This window comes from Rhinoderma darwinii, chromosome 2 (genome assembly GCF_050947455.1).
Source record: "Rhinoderma darwinii isolate aRhiDar2 chromosome 2, aRhiDar2.hap1, whole genome shotgun sequence".
Classification (NCBI taxonomy): domain Eukaryota; kingdom Metazoa; phylum Chordata; class Amphibia; order Anura; family Rhinodermatidae; genus Rhinoderma; species Rhinoderma darwinii.
In genome coordinates this window covers 113,923,893-113,944,830 of record NC_134688.1, presented here as the reverse complement: position 1 = coordinate 113,944,830, position 20,938 = coordinate 113,923,893, and the positions used below count along the sequence as shown (strand labels likewise).

Here is a 20,938-nt window from a genome sequence, read left to right as displayed (position 1 = left end):
CACTGTTAGATACCAGCAGCTGGTAAGGCAAGATTATTAAGTACCATCCGTTATACTCTGGTATGTGCGCAAAAACTAGATAAATCATGTCCCTATTCCAACACGCAAGAAGCTCATTGGAAACATGTGGATATATAATAGATCATTTGGCTTTGTGGAGTCTGGTTAGTTATAGGCCCACATTACACTGAGTGCCATCCATTCCTATATAACTAGACGGTCGGCTCCCTCCCGGAATGCAGCACTGGGATGGAATGTCAGTGTTAATGGGAGATCTGACTCATGTCAGCAGCTTAGGGTAATAACACCAGTTACTCTGACTCACTGCTTTATGCTATGACCACAAATTACTTTCAAGCAGGTAGAGTAACAAGTGTCTGGGCTTCTTCATCCAGTACATCACTAACGAAAAATAGACATCGATATTTCCATACACCCTGCATAGTAACATCCAAATAAGTACAAAAGCTTCATGCAAGGTGTATGGTCACCCCAGTGACTTCATTTCCCTATGAGCAACGCAGATTATATTTTCATGTCATTAAGATTAGTTAGAGAAAACTGTGATTCATAGAAGCATGCTCCAAAACCTCAGAACCACAATACTCAATAATGCAACGTATTGGAATTCCCCGACCACTGGTCAAATACGACAGCTGCAAAACCACCATAAAAAGCCCCATGTGAATACAACCTTAGTGCTCATGCATACTAGCACGGAGCCTGTACAGCAGTGCATGGAGCCTGTTTGGCTCCATACTTAGGGTATGTTCAGAAACGCTGTGCTTTCAAGCGTATTTCGTGGCGTTTATGCCTCAAAAAATGTCTGAAAAAACGGAAGCTGGACACCTACAAAGATCTGCCCATTGAAATCAATGGGAAAAACAGCATTTAGTTCCTATGGGGCGTCTTTTTACGCTGCTGTTTTAAAAAACGGAGCGTAAAAAGACGCTCCGTAAAAAGAAGTGCATGTCACTTCTTGAGGCTTTTTTGGAGCTGATTTTCCATTGAACACTATGAAAAACGCCTCAAAAAACGCCTAAAAAGAAGCCTCAAAAAGAAGCTCCAAATTAAAAGAAGATTCATTTTCAGCTTCAAAAACGCCTGAAAATCAGAAGCTGTATTTTCGTATTTAACGTATTTCCAGAAGTTTTTTGTTAAGCGTGTGAACATACCCTTAGGGCATGTTCAGACGTGGCAGAATTCTGCAGACACTGCATCAATGCCGCACATAATCCGCGTTTCAGATTCCGTTGCGGATTTGGCTAAAATGTTAAGTAAAATGCTGCGGATTAGTCGTTGCGGATTCAGGTGAAGAGTACATCCTGCTCTCTTTCAAACATTCCTTCCCAGTCTGGGTATAGACCTCAACACACATAGGTCCAGCCAGAATGATGAAATATCCTGTTCCTGAAAGCAATCCGCAACGCAACACACATAACATCTGCGGATTTCATTGCGTAATTTTGAAACTCCATTGAAGTCAATGGAGAAATTCCGCAACAAATACACATCAAGTCCGCAACAGCCAGTGTATGCTGCGGACAGAAAATTCCGCACCGCAGCCTATGGTCCGCACCGGAGTTTTCCGCAACGTCTGCACGAAGATAACTAAAAAGGTGTGGAAACCAATGGACAAACTGTCTGCTGTGGATTTCCAGTGAGGACTGTCCGCAGCGGAATTCCACAGCAATTCCGCCACGTGTTAACGTTAGAGTCTTCTGTGCACCGCCATATAGGCTCTGTTGGACTATGTATATGTAAAGACATTTTCCCTTGGAAGGAATGCTTTTAGGGGAAAATTACTTTATACATACGGAGTCCGATGGTGCATGACACAATTTTTTCATATGGAATCCAACAGAAAAAAACTCCATATGCCTCCGTAAAAAATCAGAGACATAAAGAGCTAGAGTAGAGAGGTAATGAACGTCTATGGAAAACCTATTCCTGCTCCGTTATAATCGGAGCCATGATACAGCCATGTGCAAATGGCACCCCGTAAGAAAGCACATGAAGTGAAAATGGGTCTGTATTACGTAGGTACTACAGTATGTAATTCACTCTATACGACACTAAAAGCAATGCTTCTAGGGGAGAATGCGTTTGTAATGCTGCATGCCAATATTTTTTTCCTCACTCTGTGCCTCTGTTTAGGCATGCAGAGGTACAACATGGGCCCATCATTTTTTTTAATTTCTTTTGTTTCTGAATTCACTCATCGTAGAGGTATTTGGTATCTTCAAGTAATTTTAATTTCCTTGTTAAATTAAATTTCTACTGACTCTATTCTATTTTTCTTTTTGGCTTTTTTCTCTTTTTTTTCTGGCATTATGTAACAGCAAGCAGAGCTGTTTATTTTCACTGTCCTGAGAAACAACAGCAAGCATGTGAGAACTGTGTTGTATCCCAGGACAACGAAAATAAACAACATCGTTTGACTGCTGATACATACAAGGCTAAAATATACAATGGAAAATGTAGTAGGAAAAGTTGCAAAATAAATTATAATAAGCAGAAAAAACAAAATGATCATTAAAGAGGCTCTGTCACCACACTATAAGTGCCCTATCTCCTACATAAGGAGATGGGCGCTATAATGTAGGTGACAGTAATGCTTTTTATTTAAAAAAAACTATCTGTTTTCACCACTTTATTAGCGATTTTAGATTTATGCTAATGAGTTGCTTAATGCCCAAGTGGGCGTGTTTTACTTTAGACCAAGTGGGCGTTGTAGAGAGTAGTGTATGACGATGACCAATCAGTGACCAATCAGCGTCATGCACTCCTCTCCATTTATTTAGTCAGCGCATAGGGATCCTTTTAGATCGCTATGTGCTGTCTTATACTAACACATTAATGATACTGAAGTGTTTAGACAGTGAATAGACATTCCACGGGATGTCTATTCACAATCTCTGCACTTCTTTACTCTGTCTGTGGTAGTTACAGCAGAGGAAGCGTGATCTCGCGAGATTACGCGATAAATGACAGGTTACAACGAGATCACGCTTCCTCTGCTGTAACTACCACAGATAGAGTAACGAAGTGCAGAGATTGTGAATAGACATCCCGTGGAATGTCTATTCACTGTCTAAACACTTGAATATCGTTAATGTGTTAGTATAAGACAGCACATAAGGGTCTAGCAGGATCCATATGAGCTGAGGAAATGAATGGAGAGGAGTGCATGATGCTGATTGGTCAGAGTCATACACTCCTCTGTACAACATCCATGTTAAGGATCTGCCAGGCACAGCTTCTGTATCCACGCACATAGGTAATCAGTCTGCACCTGCTTCTATGTCTGTGAGACTGACTCCATCTTCCACCACTCAGGATGGCAGGCTTAGGAGTGGGAGAGCCTATCACAGCCTGGCCAGACGGAGCTAGCTCCCGCCCTCTGTCTATTTATACCTGCCTTTCCTGTTCCTCCTTTGCTTGTGATTCTTCTCTGCTGGTTTCCTGGCCCTGCTGCAGCTTCTGTACTATTTGACCCTGCTTCATATTGACCCTGGCTTACTGACTACTCTTCTGCTCTGCGTTTGGTACCTCGTACACTCCTGGTTTGACTCGGCTTGTTCACTACTCTCCTGTTCTGCGTTTGGCACCTCGTACTCTCCTGGTTTGACTCGGCTCGTTTACTTCTCTTGTTGCTCACGGTGTTGCCGTGGGCAACTGCCCCGCTTCCCTTTGTTCTGTGTTTCCTTGTCTGGTTGTCTGTCGTGCACTTACTGAGTGTAGGGGCCGTCGCCCAGTTGTACCCCGTCGCCTAGGGCGGGTCGTTGCACGTAGGCAGGGACTGAGTGGCGGGTAGATTAGGGCTCACTTGTCTGTTTCCCTATCCCTGTCATTACATAATCACAAGCCCATATACCTACTCTACCCTGGTCCCTCACACCACTATGGACCCCCTTGAGACCCTGGTTCAGCAAATGCAGGGTCTCTCCCTACAGGTCCAGGCCCTGGCTCAGAGGGTCAACCAGCCTGATGCTACCATGGTAGTGCCCCTCACCTCACCTCTTGAACCCCACCTCAAGTTGCCTGACCGGTTCTAAGGGGACCGGAAGACTTTTCTCTCCTTTCGGGAGAGTTGTAGGCTCTATTTTCGTTTAAAGCCCCACTCCTCAGGTTCTGAGAGCCAGCGGATGGGTATAATTATGCCCCGGCTCCAGGAAGGGCCCCAAGAATGGGCCTTCTCCTTGGCTCCTGACGCCCCTGAACTTTCCTCCGTTGATATTTTCTTTTCTGCTCTCGGACTCATTTATGACGAGACTGACAGGACTGCCTTTGCCGAGAGTCAGCTGGTGACCTTACGTCAGGGTAAGAGACCTGTTGAGGAGTATTGCTCTGACTTTAGGAAGTGATGCGTAGCTTCTCGGTGGAATGACCCTGCCTTAAGGTGCCAGTTTAGGTTGGGTCTGTCGAATGCCCTGAAAGACCTGCTAGTTAGCTATCCCTCTTCAGACTCCCTAGACCAGGTTATGCCTTTAGCGGTACGACTTGACCGACGTCTCAGGGAACGACAACGTGAACGTTTATGTGTTTTCTCCTCTGACTCCCCCATGATGCCTCCCGAGGTTCCGTTGCTTCGTTCTTCCACGGAAGACTCGGAGGTACACATGCAACTCGGGGCCTCCGTGTCCCCCCAACAACGTAGAGAGTTCCGCAGGAAGAATGGTCTCTGCTTCTATTGTGGGGATGACAAGCATCAAGTGAACACCTGTCCTAGGCGTAAGAATAAGCAGCCGGAAAACTTCCGCGCCTAAGTGATCATCGGGGAGGTCACTTGGGCGCACAGGTATTTCCCGTAAATATGAAACGTAATAAAATCTTGCTTCCCCTTCAGGTCTCTTTTGGTGGTAGGTCTGCTACCGGCAGTGCCTTCGTGGATTCAGGGTCCTCTGCTAATATCATGTCTGTGGAATTTGCTATGTCTCTAGCTATGCCTTTGATTGATTTGCCTAAACCTGTCCCGGTAGTGGGTATCGACTCCACCCCTCTTGCTAATGGTTATTTTACACAGCATACCCCTGTTTTTGAACTCCTTGTTGGCTCCATGCATTTGGAGCAGTGCTCTGTACTGTTGATGCAGAAATTATCGTCCGATTTGGTTTTAGGCCTTCCCTGGTTGCAGTTGCATAATCCCACGTTTGACTGGAATACTGGGGATCTTACCAAATGGGGTAATGAATGCATGACGTCATGATTTTCTGTTAATTCTATTTCTCTCCCTGAGGAGGTGAACACGCTACCTGAGTTTGTTCAGGACTTCGCTGATGTTTTCTCTAAGGAGGCCTCCGAAGTGTTACCCCCTCATAGAGAATACGATTGCGCTATCGATTTGGTACCAGGAGCTAAGCTCCCTAAGGGTAGGATATTTAATCTCTCTTGTCCCGAACGTGAAGCCATGAGAGAGTATATCCAGGAATGCCTGGCCAAGGGTTACATTCGCCCCTCTACTTCTCCGGTAGGTGCTGGCTTCTTCTTCGTAGGGAAGAAGGATGGTGGTCTTAGGCCATGCATTGACTACCGTAACTTGAATAAGGTCACTGTAAGGAACCAGTATCCCCTTCCTTTGATTCCTGATCTCCTTAATCAGGTTCAGGGGGCCCAATGGTTCTCTAAGTTTGATCTACGGGGGGCGTATAACCTTATCCGCATCAAAGAGGGGGATGAGTGGAAGACTGCGTTTAACACGCCCGAAGGTCATTTCGAATACCTCGTCATGCCCTTTGGGTTGTGTAATGCTCCCGCGGTCTTCCAGAATTTCATAAATGAGAGTTTAAGAGATTACCTGGGGGTATTTCTTGTAGTGTACCTTGATGACATACTTGTGTTTTCCAAGGACTGGTCCTCCCACATTGAGCATGTCAGGAAGGTGCTCCAGGTTCTTCGGGAAAACAAACTGTTTGCGAAGACCGAAAAATGTGTGTTTGGGGTGCAGGAGATACCATTTTTGGGTCAAATCCTCACTCCTCATGAATTCCGCATGGACCCCGCCAAGGTCCAGGCTGTGGCGGAATGGGTCCAACCTGCCTCCCTGAAGGCTTTACAGTGCTTCGCTAATTATTACAGGAGATTTATTGCTAACTTCTCGGTCATCGCTAAGCCTCTTACGGACCTCACTCGCAAGGGTGCTGATCTCCTCCACTGGCCTCCTGAGGCTGTCCAGGCTTTTGAGGCCTTTAAGAAGTGCTTTATTTCGGCCCCGGTGTTGGTTCAGCCCAACCAAATGGAGCTATTTATCGTGGAGGTTGACGCGTCCGAGGTGGGAGTGGGGGCTGTCTTGTCCCAGGGTACCAGGTCCCTCACCCATCTCCATCCCTGTGCCTACTTCTCCAGAAAGTTTTCGCCCACTGAGAGTAACTATGATATTGGCAACCGCGAACTCTTAGCCATTTAATGGGCATTTGAAGAGTGGAACCACTTCCTGGAGGGGGCTAGGCACCAGGTAACGGTCCTTACCGACCACAAGAATCTGGTTTTCCTAGAATCGGCCCGGAGGCTAAACCCGAGACAAGCTCGATGGGCGTTATTTTTTACCAGATTCAACTTTGTGGTTACCTATAGGGCTGGGTCTAAAAATATTAAGGCTGATGCACTGTCGCGTAGCTTCATGGCCAGCCCTCCTTCAGAGGAAGATCCTGCTTGTATTTTGCCTCCAGGTATAATCATTTCCTCTATTGATTCTGATTTAGTCTCTGAAATTGCTGCTGATCAAGGTTCAGCTCCCGGGAACCTTCCTGGGAACAAGCTGTTTGTTCCCCTGCAATTCCGGCTAAGGGTACTTAGGGAAAATTATGACTCCGCACTATCTGGTCATCCAGGCATCCTGGGTACCAAGCACCTCATTTCCAGAAACTATTGGTGGCCTGGGTTGCCTAAAGACGTTAAGGCCTACGTCGCCGCTTGTGAAGTTTGTGCTAGGTCCAAGACTCCCAGGTCCCGACCAGCGGGCTTACTACGTTCTTTGCCCATCCCCCAGAGACCTTGGACCCATATCTCCATGGATTTTATCACCGATTTGCCTCCATCTCAAAGTAAGTCGGTGGTGTGGGTTGTAGTAGACCGCTTCAGTAAGATGTGCCACTTTGTGCCCCTCAAAAAACTACCCAATGCTAAGACGTTAGCTACCTTGTTTGTCAAACACATCCTGCGTCTCCATGGGGTCCCTGTCAATATTGTTTCTGACAGAGGGGTACAATTTGTTTCTTTGTTTTGGAGAGCCTTCTGTATAAAGTTGGAGATTGATCTGTCCTTCTCCTCTGCCTTCCATCCTGAAACTAATGGCCAAACCGAGAGGACTAATCAGTCTAAGAACTTGCGCCTTAAAGTCCCGTCCAAGAAGTTTGCTCCCCGGTTTATAGGGCCATACAAGGTCATTGAAGTCCTCAATCCTGTCTCCTTCCGACTGGAGTTGCCCCCATCTTTTCGAGTACACGACGTGTTTCATGCCTCCCTCCTTAAACGCTGCTCCCTGTCCTTGGCTCCCTCGAGGAAACCTCCTGTCCCCGTTCTCACCCCTGAGGGGGTAGAATTCGAGGTGACCAAGATTGTGGACAGCAAGATGGTCCAAGGCTCCCTCCAGTACCTGGTCCATTGGAGAGGATACGGGCCTGAGGAGAGGACTTGGGTACCCGCCCGGGATGTTCACGCTGGGGTATTGGTCAGGAGGTTCCACCTTCGTTTCCCCAATAAACCAGGTCCATCTAGAAAGGGTCCGGTGGCCCCTCATAAAAGGGGGGGTACTGTTAAGGATCTGCCAGGCACAGCTTCTGTATCCACACCCATAGGTAATCAGTCTGCACCTGCTTCTATGTCTGTGAGACTGACTCCATCTTCCACCACTCAGGATGGCAGGCTTAGAAGTGGGAGAGCCTATCACAGCCTGGCCAGACGGAGCTAGCTCCCGCCCTCTGTCTATTTATACCTGCCTTTCCTGTTCCTCCTTTGCTTGTGATTCTTCTCTGCTGGTTTCCTGGCCCTGCTGCAGCTTCTGTACTATTTGACCCTGCTTCATATTGACCCTGGCTTACTGACTACTCTTCTGCTCTGCGTTTGGTACCTCGTACACTCCTGGTTTGACTCGGTTTGTTCACTACTCTCCTGTTCTGCGTTTGGCACCTCGTACTCTCCTGGTTTGACTCGGCTCGTTTACTTCTCTTGTTGCTCACGGTGTTGCCGTGGGCAACTGCCCCATTTCCCTTTGTTCTGTGTTTCCTTGTCTGGTTGTCTGTCGTGCACTTACTGAGTGTAGGGGCCGTCGCCCAGTTGTACCCCGTCGCCTAGGGCGGGTCGTTGCAAGTAGGCAGGGACTGAGTGGCGGGTAGATTAGGACTTGTCTGTTTCCCTATCCCTGTCATTACAGTCCACTTGGTCTAAACTAAAAACACGCCCACTTGGGCATTAAGCAACTCATTAGCATAAATCTAAAGTGGTGAAAACACTATTAAAAACACATTATAGCGCCCATCTCCTTATGTAGGAGATAGGGCACTTATAATGTGGTGACAGAGCTTCTTTAAATCAAAGACTATTTGAATGTGGAGTAAGTGGAATTTTGCAAAATGTATTGTATCATTACTATTGTATGAAATGTTATTGGCAGTCATAAATATAGGTAGAAGATATAATATGAAACATCTTATGGAAACTATCATTGTTAGATGACTATAAACAATCAGATGGTTACCACCTATTTTTATTCTCGTTGTGAAAAGTCAAGTTTTTTCTTTATATTGCCATTGAATTTTTTTTAATTCCAACAATAAGTGTATATTTATGTATATATATATGTATTGTCTTAAATATCCCACAGCAGAATAAACAGTAGTCTTACCGTATAATAATGGTACGATGGGATATGAGTAATACAATATGTGGCCAGTGATAAATCAGAGACAGTCTGTGAGCAGCAGATAACAGGCAGGCATTTTGATGCAGTCAGTGGAATGGAATATATACAGAGTAGAACAATGCCATTATGGTCTGTTTTTTTTATCTTGGTTTGGTCATCTTCAGCATGTCTCTAGTTGTGCAAATACTATTTTAAGATCTGACATCTGAGTTTTTCTTCTCACAGACCTTTGGACAGTTTCCTGCTAATCCAAGATTAGGACAATTATAAACATCAGAGTAAGGGCTCATTCAGACGAGCGTGTATCTCGTCCGTGTGACAGCCGCTAAAACAAATGGACGCATGTATTTCAATGGGGCCGTTAACATGACCATTGTTTCAACGGAGAGTGTGAGGGGTCAATGAAAAAATAGGACATGTCCTATTTTCCTGCGTGTCACGCCTCCATCCATAGACTCTAGTCTATGAGGTATCCGTGACAACGCGTCCCGCACGGGTGCACCTCGGATGTGAAAAACTGCAGTTTTTCTACAACGCTACGCTCATCTGAATGTAGTCTAAAGGTCCTATTGCACGGTCCAATGAGGGCCGTGTAAACGAGTGGCGATCAATGAAAGGCTCGCTTGCTGCTTTTACAAGGAGCTAGTATGGGGACGAGCGCTCGTTCCTGCGATTGCTCATCCCCATACATTTCTATCATGTCGGCAGTATGTCTCCCTGTTTACACAGGGATATGTGCTGCCGACAACAATAAAACTTTCTGCATTTAAAATGATGCAATAAGCTAATGAACGAGGGTTTGCTCGTTGACCAGCTGATCGTAGCCCTGTTTACAGTGAGCAATTATCAGGTTTGCTCGATGATTGGGCAGTATAAAAGGGCCTTTACTATGGCAATATATGAGAGAAAGGTCAACCAAACCCGTTGATATCGATAGAATTGACCGACAATCTCATGTGTATGGGTGCCTAACAACCCCCAGTCCGATGTTGGATTGCAACATGCCCGGTCCCCCATTGAAATGAACAATCATGCATGTTTATGGTGGATTTGGCAGAAATAGCTATCGGACGAATGACAGTTTGGCTGTATAGCCTGCTTTAAGGGGTTTTCCACTACCAGACAACTGTTGACGTATCCATCGGAGAGGTCATCAGTATATCATTGCTGAGGGTCCGACACCCGGACCCCGCACCGTTAAGCCGCTCTGGCTGCCTCCGGGCACTGGACGTACATGTCAGAAGCAGTTGACTCCGGCCACGGAATAGCGGCTTAGCTGCAGTACTGCAGCTCTGCTCCTTTTCAAGTTAATGCTTCAAGTTAATTTGAAGTACTGCAGCCAACTCTGTCCGGCTCTGTACATCAAATAATGTGCAATAACATCACATAATGTGCAGGCAACCGGAGCAGCTGAACGGTGCGGGGACTGGGTGTCCGACTTGCACCGATGGTATACTGATGACCTATCCGGTGGATAGGCCATCAGTTGTCCGGTAGTGGACAACCCATTTAACAGTTCCAAATTATTGAATTTAGTAATAGATCTATAAGGATTAGTCACATATTTTGGGACCCAATGATGGAAATCACTATATGTAAAAAGCAAAAATGTAGTGGACTGTAAGGGAAAGAGAAGCTAGACACGAAAATCCACTTTAAGGCCCTTTTACACGGGCCAATGAGCAGGCAAAAAAGTGTTCATATGAACGCTCGTTCCCGATCATTGCCTTGTGTAAATCGGGCAACGATCAGCCGATGGACGAGCAAAGCTAACAAATCGGCTGATCGTATCGTTTATGCAGCACTAAATATTATAATTGTCGGCAGCACGTCTCCCGGTGTAAACAGGGAGACGTGCTACCGACATGATGGAAATGCACCCATACATTACTAATCATAGCTCCTTGTGAAAGAAGCAAACGATCACCGATCAATGAGCTGTCTCGTTCATCGGTGTTCGTATTTACGGCCAAATTTGGCCAGTGTAAAAGGACGTGGCGGAATTCCACTGTGGACAGGCCGTAGTAGAAATCCGCAGCAGCCTTTTTTATCCATTGGTTTCTATACCTTTCTAGGTAACTTAGTTCAGACATTGCAGAAAATAACAGTGCGGGATTTAGGCTGCGGTGCAGAATTTTCACTCCGCAGCAAGCACAGTCAGTTGCGGAGAAGCAGCGGATTTTCACTGCGGATTTCCGCCTTTGCAATGCAAAGGCTGAAATCTGCGGCAAGTCCGTTGTGATATCCGCCATGTCTGAATTACTTGACAAATATGCACATTTTGCGGCAAATTGCGTAATTGTGGTGAATTTGTGGCAACATCTGCAGCGGAAAATTTTTGCCACGTCTCAACATTTCCTAACTGTTGCAAAACAAATGAGTGAACTAATTTTAATATTAAAAAAAAGACAAAAATGCAACTCACCACAATCTTCCCCCCAGGACCCTGGCTTTTCACCGTCACTCCAAGCCACTGGTTTTCTTTACTCTCCCGGTTCCTATCAACTAGTAGAGATACAAACGTTTAAGTCACAGAAACAATGTAGAGAGATGAAAGATATATTAAGTGGGCTGTTTGGAAAATGTTCTCACATGCCAATAGTAATTGTTGGCGATTTTTCTGGTTTTCTTTACTTATGAAATTGTGGAAAGTTGCATGCAATAATCTGGCCAAATAATAATAATAATCTCTCGAAATTGTAGCAGACTGTCAGTCCCCACAACTTTTGCATTGCAAATGACAGGGGCAACAGAAGACAGCTGTCACACCCCATTGTGCAATTCTTTTACAATAATACTTGTATAGGTCTAAGAGACATGATATTCAATTACATGAAATCAGTTTAATTTTGTCCAGAATTCACTCTTTATAACTTTGTTTTTTTTATTTGTACAACTTTTTTTTTACATTTTCACTTCACCCCCAAAAAACTACACATAAGACAGTAAAAAATAGAAAAAGAAAATAGAAAATAAAGAAAATAATTCAATGTAAAGGAGTTTTCCGACCACAAACAACTTTGTCATATTGATTGGCTATGCTGTAAAAGTACAATCTTTTGGCAAACAGTTGGCAAATCATAGTCTGGACATGTTAGACATACAGTATACGTCTGGAGAATTTTGTGGCTCATATGCTGAACATAGTGCCCAAAGTCAATGTGAACCTAGCTTAAAGGAGATTCCCCATAATCATTATTTATCACCCATATCTGATCGACCTGAGTCCGACCGCTGGGACCCCACTAATCACGAGTACCGTTCCTGTGAGCCTCATAGGAATGGAGCAGTAGTGTGCAAGCTCCATTCATTTCTATTGGGCTGACGAGCGCTATCTTTGGCAGCTTCATAAAAATGAATGGAGTGTTGGCCGAGCTTGCACACTACTGCTCCATTCCTATGGGACTCCCATCAATGGTACAGTAAAGGCCCTTTTACACTGGGAAAATTATCAGGCAGACAAGCGTTCATAAAACGCTCGTTGTCGATAATTGCCCTGTGTAAACAGGAGCGATCAACAGATGAACGAGCAAACGCTCGTTCATCTGCTGATCGTATCGGTTTAAAAACATGAAATATTATGCTGTCGGCAGCACATCTTCCTGTGTAAACAGGGAGACGTGCTGCCAATATGATAATAATGCATGGGGACGAGCAATCGGAGTAACGAGTGCTCGTCCTCATACATAGCTCCTTGTGACAGTAGCAAACGAGGACTGATCAATGAGCTGTCTCGTTGATTGGCGCTCGTTTCACCGACCAAATTTGACCAGCGTAAGAGGGCCTTAGGTCCTTTCTTGTGATCGGTGATGGACCCAGCGGTTTGGCCCCCAATCGATCAGATATTTATCACCTATCCACATAAATAAAGATTATGGCAAAACCCCTTTAAACTGCACATTTACCACAGATAAGCTGACTGCAATCTTGTTCTTTGTATACACTGTACACAGAGTTATATTTTTTTCAAACAAAGAGAAATACATGTAAACTAATGACGATAATGTGTTCATTAAATTGTACCTCCATCATCAATGTCAATCCGTTCACAGTCTTTGGCCTCTGCGGTCAGCGGACAACCATAGAGCCCACCCGTTCTATTTGAAAACTGATTTGGTAATGCCGATGCCTGTGGAGCCCCAACCAAAAGCCTGTAAACAAAAAAACACCCTTGCTGTAATATACTCTATTTGCTTTAAAATAACAGACACATTCTTTGCACAATGTAAGAAAAAAATATATAATGAAAAGAAGATATGCAACAGGACTACCTTACAACATAAATAACTGGCCACAATACTACATACCCAACCTAGCATAAAACACTGAAAATACCAGCAAATAACAAAACAAGCCGACTAGGACAGACATAAAAGTAACGGACTAAAATTATTAGGGTATGTGCACACACTTACTAAAAAACTTCTGAAAATACGGAGATGCTTTCAAGGGAAAACAGCTCCTGATTTTCAGAAGTTTTTTAATAAACTAGCGTTTTTCACGTCGTTTTTGGAGCTGGTTTTCTACAGAGTCAATGAAAAACGGCTCTAAAAACGGCTCAAGAAGTGGCATGAACTTCTTTTTCGCGGGTGTTTCTTTTACACGGCCGTTTTTCAAAACGGCCGCATAAAAAAACGCCCTGTGGGAACATAACGGCATTTTTACCATTGAAATCAATGGGCAGATGTTTGGAGGCGTTCTGCTTCCGATTTTTTGGCCATTTACGGCCTGAAAAACGTCAGAAAATAAGCCGCGTGAACATACCTTTATAATCAACACTGGTGCTATAGAATAGGAACTATATAAACAGAGGACCCAAAATACAGTGATTTTAGATATAACAATTGAACCTGATTATGTTATTATGGCGAGGTCTCACTAGGCATTTATGCTGTGGTTTTATCACAATTTTTGATGTGTTCTTTTTTTATTATTGTAAAATATGTTACTGTAATAAAATTTAAAAAAAGACGCATCAAAAACTGTATAGCAAAACCTCAACAAATACATCTTGAGTGAACTCAGCCTTACTTCAGTCAGGTAAAAGATGAGATGCTGGTGAAATATGTAACTGTCAAAATAAGCATGAAAACAAACATGAAAAATACGACCATGGAAAATCTGGCCATCCTGTCACCCATGCGGTCTTCCAAATTCTGGACTATCAAGCATTTAGTGAACTTGGTACCTAATCTCTGAATCGGGGTGGAGATATGTAGTTGCCTCTAGTGTTGCCTCTTCTTCTCTGCTGGGATTTGGGGATTTGAATGGGAGATTATGTGAGGTCTGCCTGTTACGATTTATGCTAAAAGAATCGAGAATCTGCAAAAGCTACACTGCAATAAGTCCGGCAAGAAGCAGAACAGCCTTCATTGGTGGCATAAGATCTGTCTTTGGTCTTCGGGTGATGAAATACATCTCTCCGATGGATGAAGTCGATCTCCCCACTGCTTTAGATCAAATGTCCATCTGATTTGACATAGCAAAGCTATTAAATAATGCTTAGAACAGAATACCATGGATACTTTATGTATTGAATGATGCTGATTGACTTTACTAAGCTTGGTAAACCATTATATGTAATATTATGACATAGCCAAGTGCTATGTTCACACAGGGCATATACGCTACATAAAAGCACATAGTGTTTCCACCCTGGGAGCCCCATGGAATTCCATGCGAAACACCACACCAAATTGTGGTCCAGTTTTTCGGCAGTAATGTCCGCTGCAGAAAACTGCCCTTAAAAAAAAAAAATTAATACTTACGTGGACATGGCGATGCGTCCCTCTGCCGTCCTGCAGGCTGGCCTCCTGGGATGACATTAAATCCCATGTGACCACAGCAGCCTGTGATTGGCTGCAGTGGTCACATGGGATGTAACATCATCCCAGGAGGCCGGCCTGGACAAAGAAACACAGAATTCTGGGTATGTATAAGATTTTTTTACTTTTCTTTGAGTTGTGTTTTTTGCGGCAGAATCACTGCTTTTCCACCGCAAAAAAACGCAACATCTTCTATTTGGTGCGGGTTTTATCTCCCCATTGAATTAATTGGGGAAAACCCGAATTAAATAAGCAGCGATTACGCAAATACATATGACATGCAGCAGATTAAAAACTGCACCGCAGATCAATTTGTGAACGGCATTTCCGCTCAGCATTTACGCAGCGTGTGGATGAGATTTGTTCAAATCTAATCCACTTTGCTACTATTGTATTATGATGCAGATTTTCCGTAATGAAATCCATTGCGGAAAATCTGTAGTATTTACGCTACGTATGAACTTACCCTTAGGCCTCATGTACACTTCCATCACCGTTTTCACGGCCGTTATTCACAGATCCGTGTGTCCGTTATGGTATCCGTGTGGTTTCCTTGTGTACTCAAAGTCCGTTCCGTGTTTCTGTTTTAAACGGACGTTGTGCTTCAGTTTGGCTTCCGTTTTTTCATGGATCCGTTAAAAAAACGGAAGGTATTAAACTTCATGTGAACTTGTTACATGTCCCAGGTGATCATGCACCATGCTTATGAGTCTCTCAACATCCATCTTCAGGAATGAATGTGTAATGTAGTCTGTGAAGTTTGGTACGCCCTGCCGTTGCTAGGGCAATGGATCCGTCAAAAATGGACGGCACACGGAAGACTTCTATGGGCCCCACGGTCACGGAATCACTGACAAAAGTAGGACATGCTCTACTTTTGACGGAGCGGAACAACGGATCTGTGAAAATAACGGAAGTGTTCATGAGCCCATTGAAATGAATGGGTTCAGGGTGCTATCAGTGAAAAAAAACGGATAGCACCCTGAAGGAAAAAACTGAAGTGGGCCTAAGGCCTCATTCACACGGCAGGGTTTCCCGGCCGGGTGCCGGCCGTTCATAAATCGGCCGGCACCCGGCTGCATTAGGAATGATAGACCCCTAATGGGGCTATTCACACGACCGATTTTTTGACGGCCGGGAAATCCGGCCGTCAAAAAATAGGACATGCTCTATCTTTGCCCGGGCACCCGGCCGCCCGGCTCCCATAGAAGTCTATGGGGCCGGGTATTACACGGCCATCACCGGAATGTGTTGCGAGTGATGGCCGGGTTTCCCGGCGGTTGCGCTCTATCTCCTCCTCCTCACAGCGCAGAGTGCATGTGAGGAGGAGGAGTTGATGCCATTCTGACGAATGGCATCGCTGTACACTGTGTGGCAGGGCCGGGGTGTACAGCAGGTGGAGGGAGCGCTGCGCTGGCTCCCTTCCCCTGCTTGTTAAAAGCACCCTGGCCCGGCGACACCTTCGATGGCGCCGCTAGTAGCAGCAGCTGCTGCTGCGGCTGCTACTACTGCAGCGACGCCACTATAGCAGAGCAGGGAGGTATCTCCCCGCTCTGCTATGTGCTAGCCGCACTTTAGCTCCGGAATCCCCGTGTTTTCGGGGATTCCGCTCCTGGACAGAGCGCTTGATGTCTCTGTCCATATCTGGGCAGTGACATCAGGGGAAACTCCTGAAGCGGAATCCCCGAACACATGGGGATTCCCCTTCAGGAGCTGCCGCTGATGTCACTGTCCGGATCTGCCCGGCCCGGCACGGATGCATAACTTTATGCAAACCGGCCGGGCAGAATGGCCGATTTTACCGGCCGGCACTCGGGCTCGGGAACGACCCGGTCGTGTGAATCCCGCCTATAAGTGTATCTATTGGTGTGCATTGCAGTACCTGTAGCCATTGTCCCTGAGATTGTAGCCTGGGCAACCATATTTGCTATTTAAGAGAGAATTCTTAAGAAGAATGGAGTTCTTTAAAATGTTCTAGAGCAGAATATGTGCAAAACAAAACTATATATGCAGACTATATACTGGACATAACTTCATGTTCAAGTCAATCCTTTCATGTAAAAATTTTTGCAATGAAGAAAAATGGAAATTGTCCATCAGTGACCACATGAAGAATGGACTTAAGGAGTGCACATGTTAAACCCTCACTCATCTAACACAAATAGCGACAGAGCAACAATATTATGGCAAATACATTATTTAAAACACATTATACAGCTCAGTTGGGTGAACCTGACCAATTGCGGCACCTCACGTGATGGTTACGCTTTCTGTGCTGTAGTATCGGGATTGTATTAGCGAAGTGTCAGGATTCTGAATACACATCCCGTCCTGGCTGGAGGTAATGTATATTCATTGTCAGGACACTGCAGTAATGTTATAGTGTGTGTATGTAGCTGCACATAGCGATGTGCTGTGTAAATGAATGGAGAGAAGTGTATGACCCTGATTGGTCACTGATTGGTCAGCGTCATACACTCCTCTGTACAACGCCCACTTGGCCAGAAAGTAAAACACGCCCAGTTGTCCATTGAGAAACTCATTAGCATAAAGCTAATATAGGTCATAACTCCGTCAAAAATGATTGTTTTTCTAAATAAAAAACACTGCTGTAATCTACATTACAGCGCCGATCACATCATGTACAATATAGGTCACTTATAATGTGGTGACAGAACCTCTTTAAATCCCCCTACACTAATCCCCTTACCCAATTAAATTTACTCCCTCCCTAATTTCCTTACCCAATTGCCTTATACCTACCTTCAGGTCCAACCATCCCCTATTGTTCCTTTACCTCCCCCTTAGACTACCTGACACCGCAAGCCATGTCCATTTTGGTCAAAGCAAAAAAAAAAAAAATCCCTTAAGCTGCATTATCCCTATTCCTACTAAACTATCTAAGGTTTCCCACTACAACCCCTTTCTTCCTGGGGGCCACATGGCCCTCCTTATGGTTCCTTATGCAGGGGCGTAGCTAGGGGGGGCAGGCGGGGATTGTGCCCCGGGCGCAACTTAGAGGGGGGCGCCAGCACCACCTTCTCCTGCACTATAATTGTACCTGTGTCTATAGGACACAGGTACAATTAGAAGCAATGAATGACCGGGTACGTTCCATGCCCGCCCATCCAAGCAGTATCGTGCTTCCGTCGCTGAAAGGCGCTGACTGACAGGGAAAGTCACTCTGCCCAGCCAATCAGCGCCTTTCATAGACGCTTCGTTCAACCCCCAGGAGACCTGCGCAGACGAGAGCAGGTCTCCATTGCTGTCGGACGGCGTGGGAACGGGATTAAGGTGAGTTTGAATAGTTTGTTATTTTATTGTAATAAAAAAAGTGTGTGGCATTATCTACAGGGGGTGGCTTTATCCACAGGGGGGCTTTATCTACGGGGGGCTTTATCTACGGGGGGCTTTATCTACAGGGGGCTTTATCTACAGGGGGCTTTATCTACGGGGGGCTTTATCTACGGGGGGCCATATACTGGGGTGGGCTATCTATGGAGCACCATGTACAGGGGTGGGCTATAGCTAGAGGGGGCTATATACAGGGGTGGGCTATCTATGGAGCACTATATACAGGGGTGGGCTATGTCTACAGGGGGCTAGATACAGGGGTGGGCTATCTATGGAGCACTATATACAGGGGTGAGCTATATCTACAGGGGGCTATATACAGGGGTGGGCTATCTATGGAGCACTATATACAGGGGTGGGCTATATCTACAGGGGGGCTATATACAGGGGTGGGCGATCTATGGAGCACTATATACAGGGGTGGGCTATATCTACAGGGGGGCTATATACAGGGGTGGGCTATCTGTGGGGCACTATATACAGGGGTGAGAAAGAAAAGGGAGAGACCCAGCAGGCTGGTGGGCATAAGACTTTTACAAAGAAGAACTAATTTGCAATGAAGCAAAAAAGAGGGAAGTGCCCTTGTTCCCAGCCAACTATAGAGATATGAATATATTAAAATATAACTTTTATTAGGTATGAGTTAAACAAACAGACAGGCAGGTAGTTAGACCATAACAAACAATGTTTAAAAGTTAGCTAATGCTGACTGACAGTTGTTAGTTTTGCATCACTCGGATGTAGTCAGTGAAGTAAAGCAATTTCTGTGTCCGTGTGAGATGCCCTATATGTACCCCTGAGGACGCTACGAATGTAGCGAAACATGTCGGGGGTTCTTCGTTCTAATTTTAATTCTAATGCCTAACTGACAGTAAACTACTGATGTTACTGATCCGTGTGCCACAGTATACTGCAGACGCTGTTGGAATACACGGACACAGAAATTGCTTTACTTCACTGACTACATCCGAGTGATGCAAAACTAACAACTGTCAGTCGGCATTAGCTAACTTTTAAACATTGTTTGTTATGGTCTAACTACCTGCCTGTTTGTTTAACTCATACCTAATAAAAGTTATATTTGAATATATTCATATCTCTATAGCTGGCTGGGAACAAGGGCACTTCCCTCTTTTTTGCTTCATTGCAAATTAGTTCTATATACAGGGGTGGACTATATGTGGAGCACTATATACAGGGGTGGACTATATGTGGAGCACTATATACAGGGGTGGGCTATATCTACAGGGGGCTATATACAGGGGTGGGCTATCTGTGGAGCACTATAGGGGGAGTTATTTGTGGGACACTATATACAGGGGAGGGCTATGGCAGGCGCTATCTACAGGGGGCTCTATGGCAGGCACTATCTACAGGGGGCACAGTGTGTGTGTGTGTGTGTGTGTGTGTGTGTGTGGGACACGATGTATGGTGCTATTATAATTAGAGGTGCAGTGTATGGCGTTATTATATTTAGGAGCGTAGTGTGTGGTATAATGAGAACTTTATCTTTGTTTATAGGTGTAGAAACGTTGGAAAAGTGAGAAGCTGAAGACACCTGAGCAGAAAACTGCAGAAATGGGTCGTGACCGGGAGAAATACATCATGGAGTTCTGGACCGGAGGGAGATGAAAAGAACTAGAATCTGAGATGTCACCGGTGAGTCACTTAATGTAAATGTTTATTCTCCCTCTAATCAGCACTGTAGTCGCTGTATGATCTGCAGCGAGATGATGGGTGGTGTGATTATGATATGATTTATTTTTTGTGAAACAGCATCTCCCAGCATATCCTTATCATTGTTCGGGCCATGATGGGAGCTTTAGTTTTACGACGTACAAACCTATACGGCAGGGGTTGAACTAAATTGAGCTGTATTTGTGCTGGTGTTGTATTTATGTACCGAGCTTGGTTCTGGTGCTGTATATATGTACTGAGCTTGGTTCTGGGGCTGTATATATGTACTGAGCTTGGTTCTGGTGTTGTGTATAGAACTATATTGCTTGTAAAATGTACAAATGTTTTTATGCTCGAGTTACATAAAAAGAAATGGCACGTCATTGATTGGTAGAGAAAACAAACACGGCGAGGGGCAAGGAGATTTCGGGAAAGAGGTTGGGGGGGGGCGCCAAACTGAATCTTTGCCCCGGGAGCTGGAGAACCTAGCTACGCCTCTGCCTTATGGCCATTTTGTCCATTCGGCACTCTTTTCAATCAATGTAAGAACAGATTTTGTTATATCATGAAAATGCTGTATGGACTGAGGATACTTGTTTAATAAATACTTTTTGAAGCATATAATATATGTGTACAAATAAGGATATTGTGTTTCAAACCTGGTTAGAAATGGAAGAGTTAAACTTTCCAACATAGGGTAACATTTTCCTATATACAATCTCAGCATAACTTGTCAATGGGCGGCTACCGTGCCATTTACACTGAACACTCACAAACACGTCCCACACATTGCCCAGCTGGGCACACACACCCAGTGACACATAAGAGCTGCTTCTGGACAGAGGGTGCCAACAGAGAGATGTCTTAGACTAGCAGCCAATGCTACAAATCCAGAAAAACTTTGCAGAACATATGTATTCAAGCAGACTACTGTTGTCAGACCTTGTCCTAACCATACTTCTTACTGTAAATAGCATTTCCATGTAAAATATATTTATGTGGATATGAAGACAGCTAAGTGCAGTACTGGGGGAAGACTAGAACCATAGTAAATGTACTGTATCATAATGTGTGCGTGCATTAGGGTATGTTCACATGTAGTTTTTCACACGTAAAAAAAAGCCCCGTAAAAAGGAGCATGTCACTTCTTGAGCCATTTTTGGAGATGATTTTCCATTGACACTATGAAAAACGCCTAGAAAAACGCCTCAAAAAAAGCCAA

At 44.8% G+C, this 20,938-nt stretch overlaps 1 protein-coding gene across 3 annotated transcripts in view; it reads right to left on the bottom strand.

Moving 5' to 3' along the window:
• Positions 1-20,938, bottom strand: part of ITGA7 (integrin subunit alpha 7) — a 169,981-nt gene that overhangs the window by 74,696 nt on the left and 74,347 nt on the right. For all 3 annotated transcript variants that reach the window (XM_075852163.1, XM_075852161.1, XM_075852162.1), the window contains exons 2-3: positions 12,884-13,011; positions 11,286-11,365 (exon numbers count right to left, since the gene is read on the bottom strand). In XM_075852163.1, coding sequence (XP_075708278.1) covers positions 11,286-11,365; positions 12,884-13,011 — 208 coding nt within the window. The remainder of the gene's footprint in view (positions 1-11,285; positions 11,366-12,883; positions 13,012-20,938) is intronic.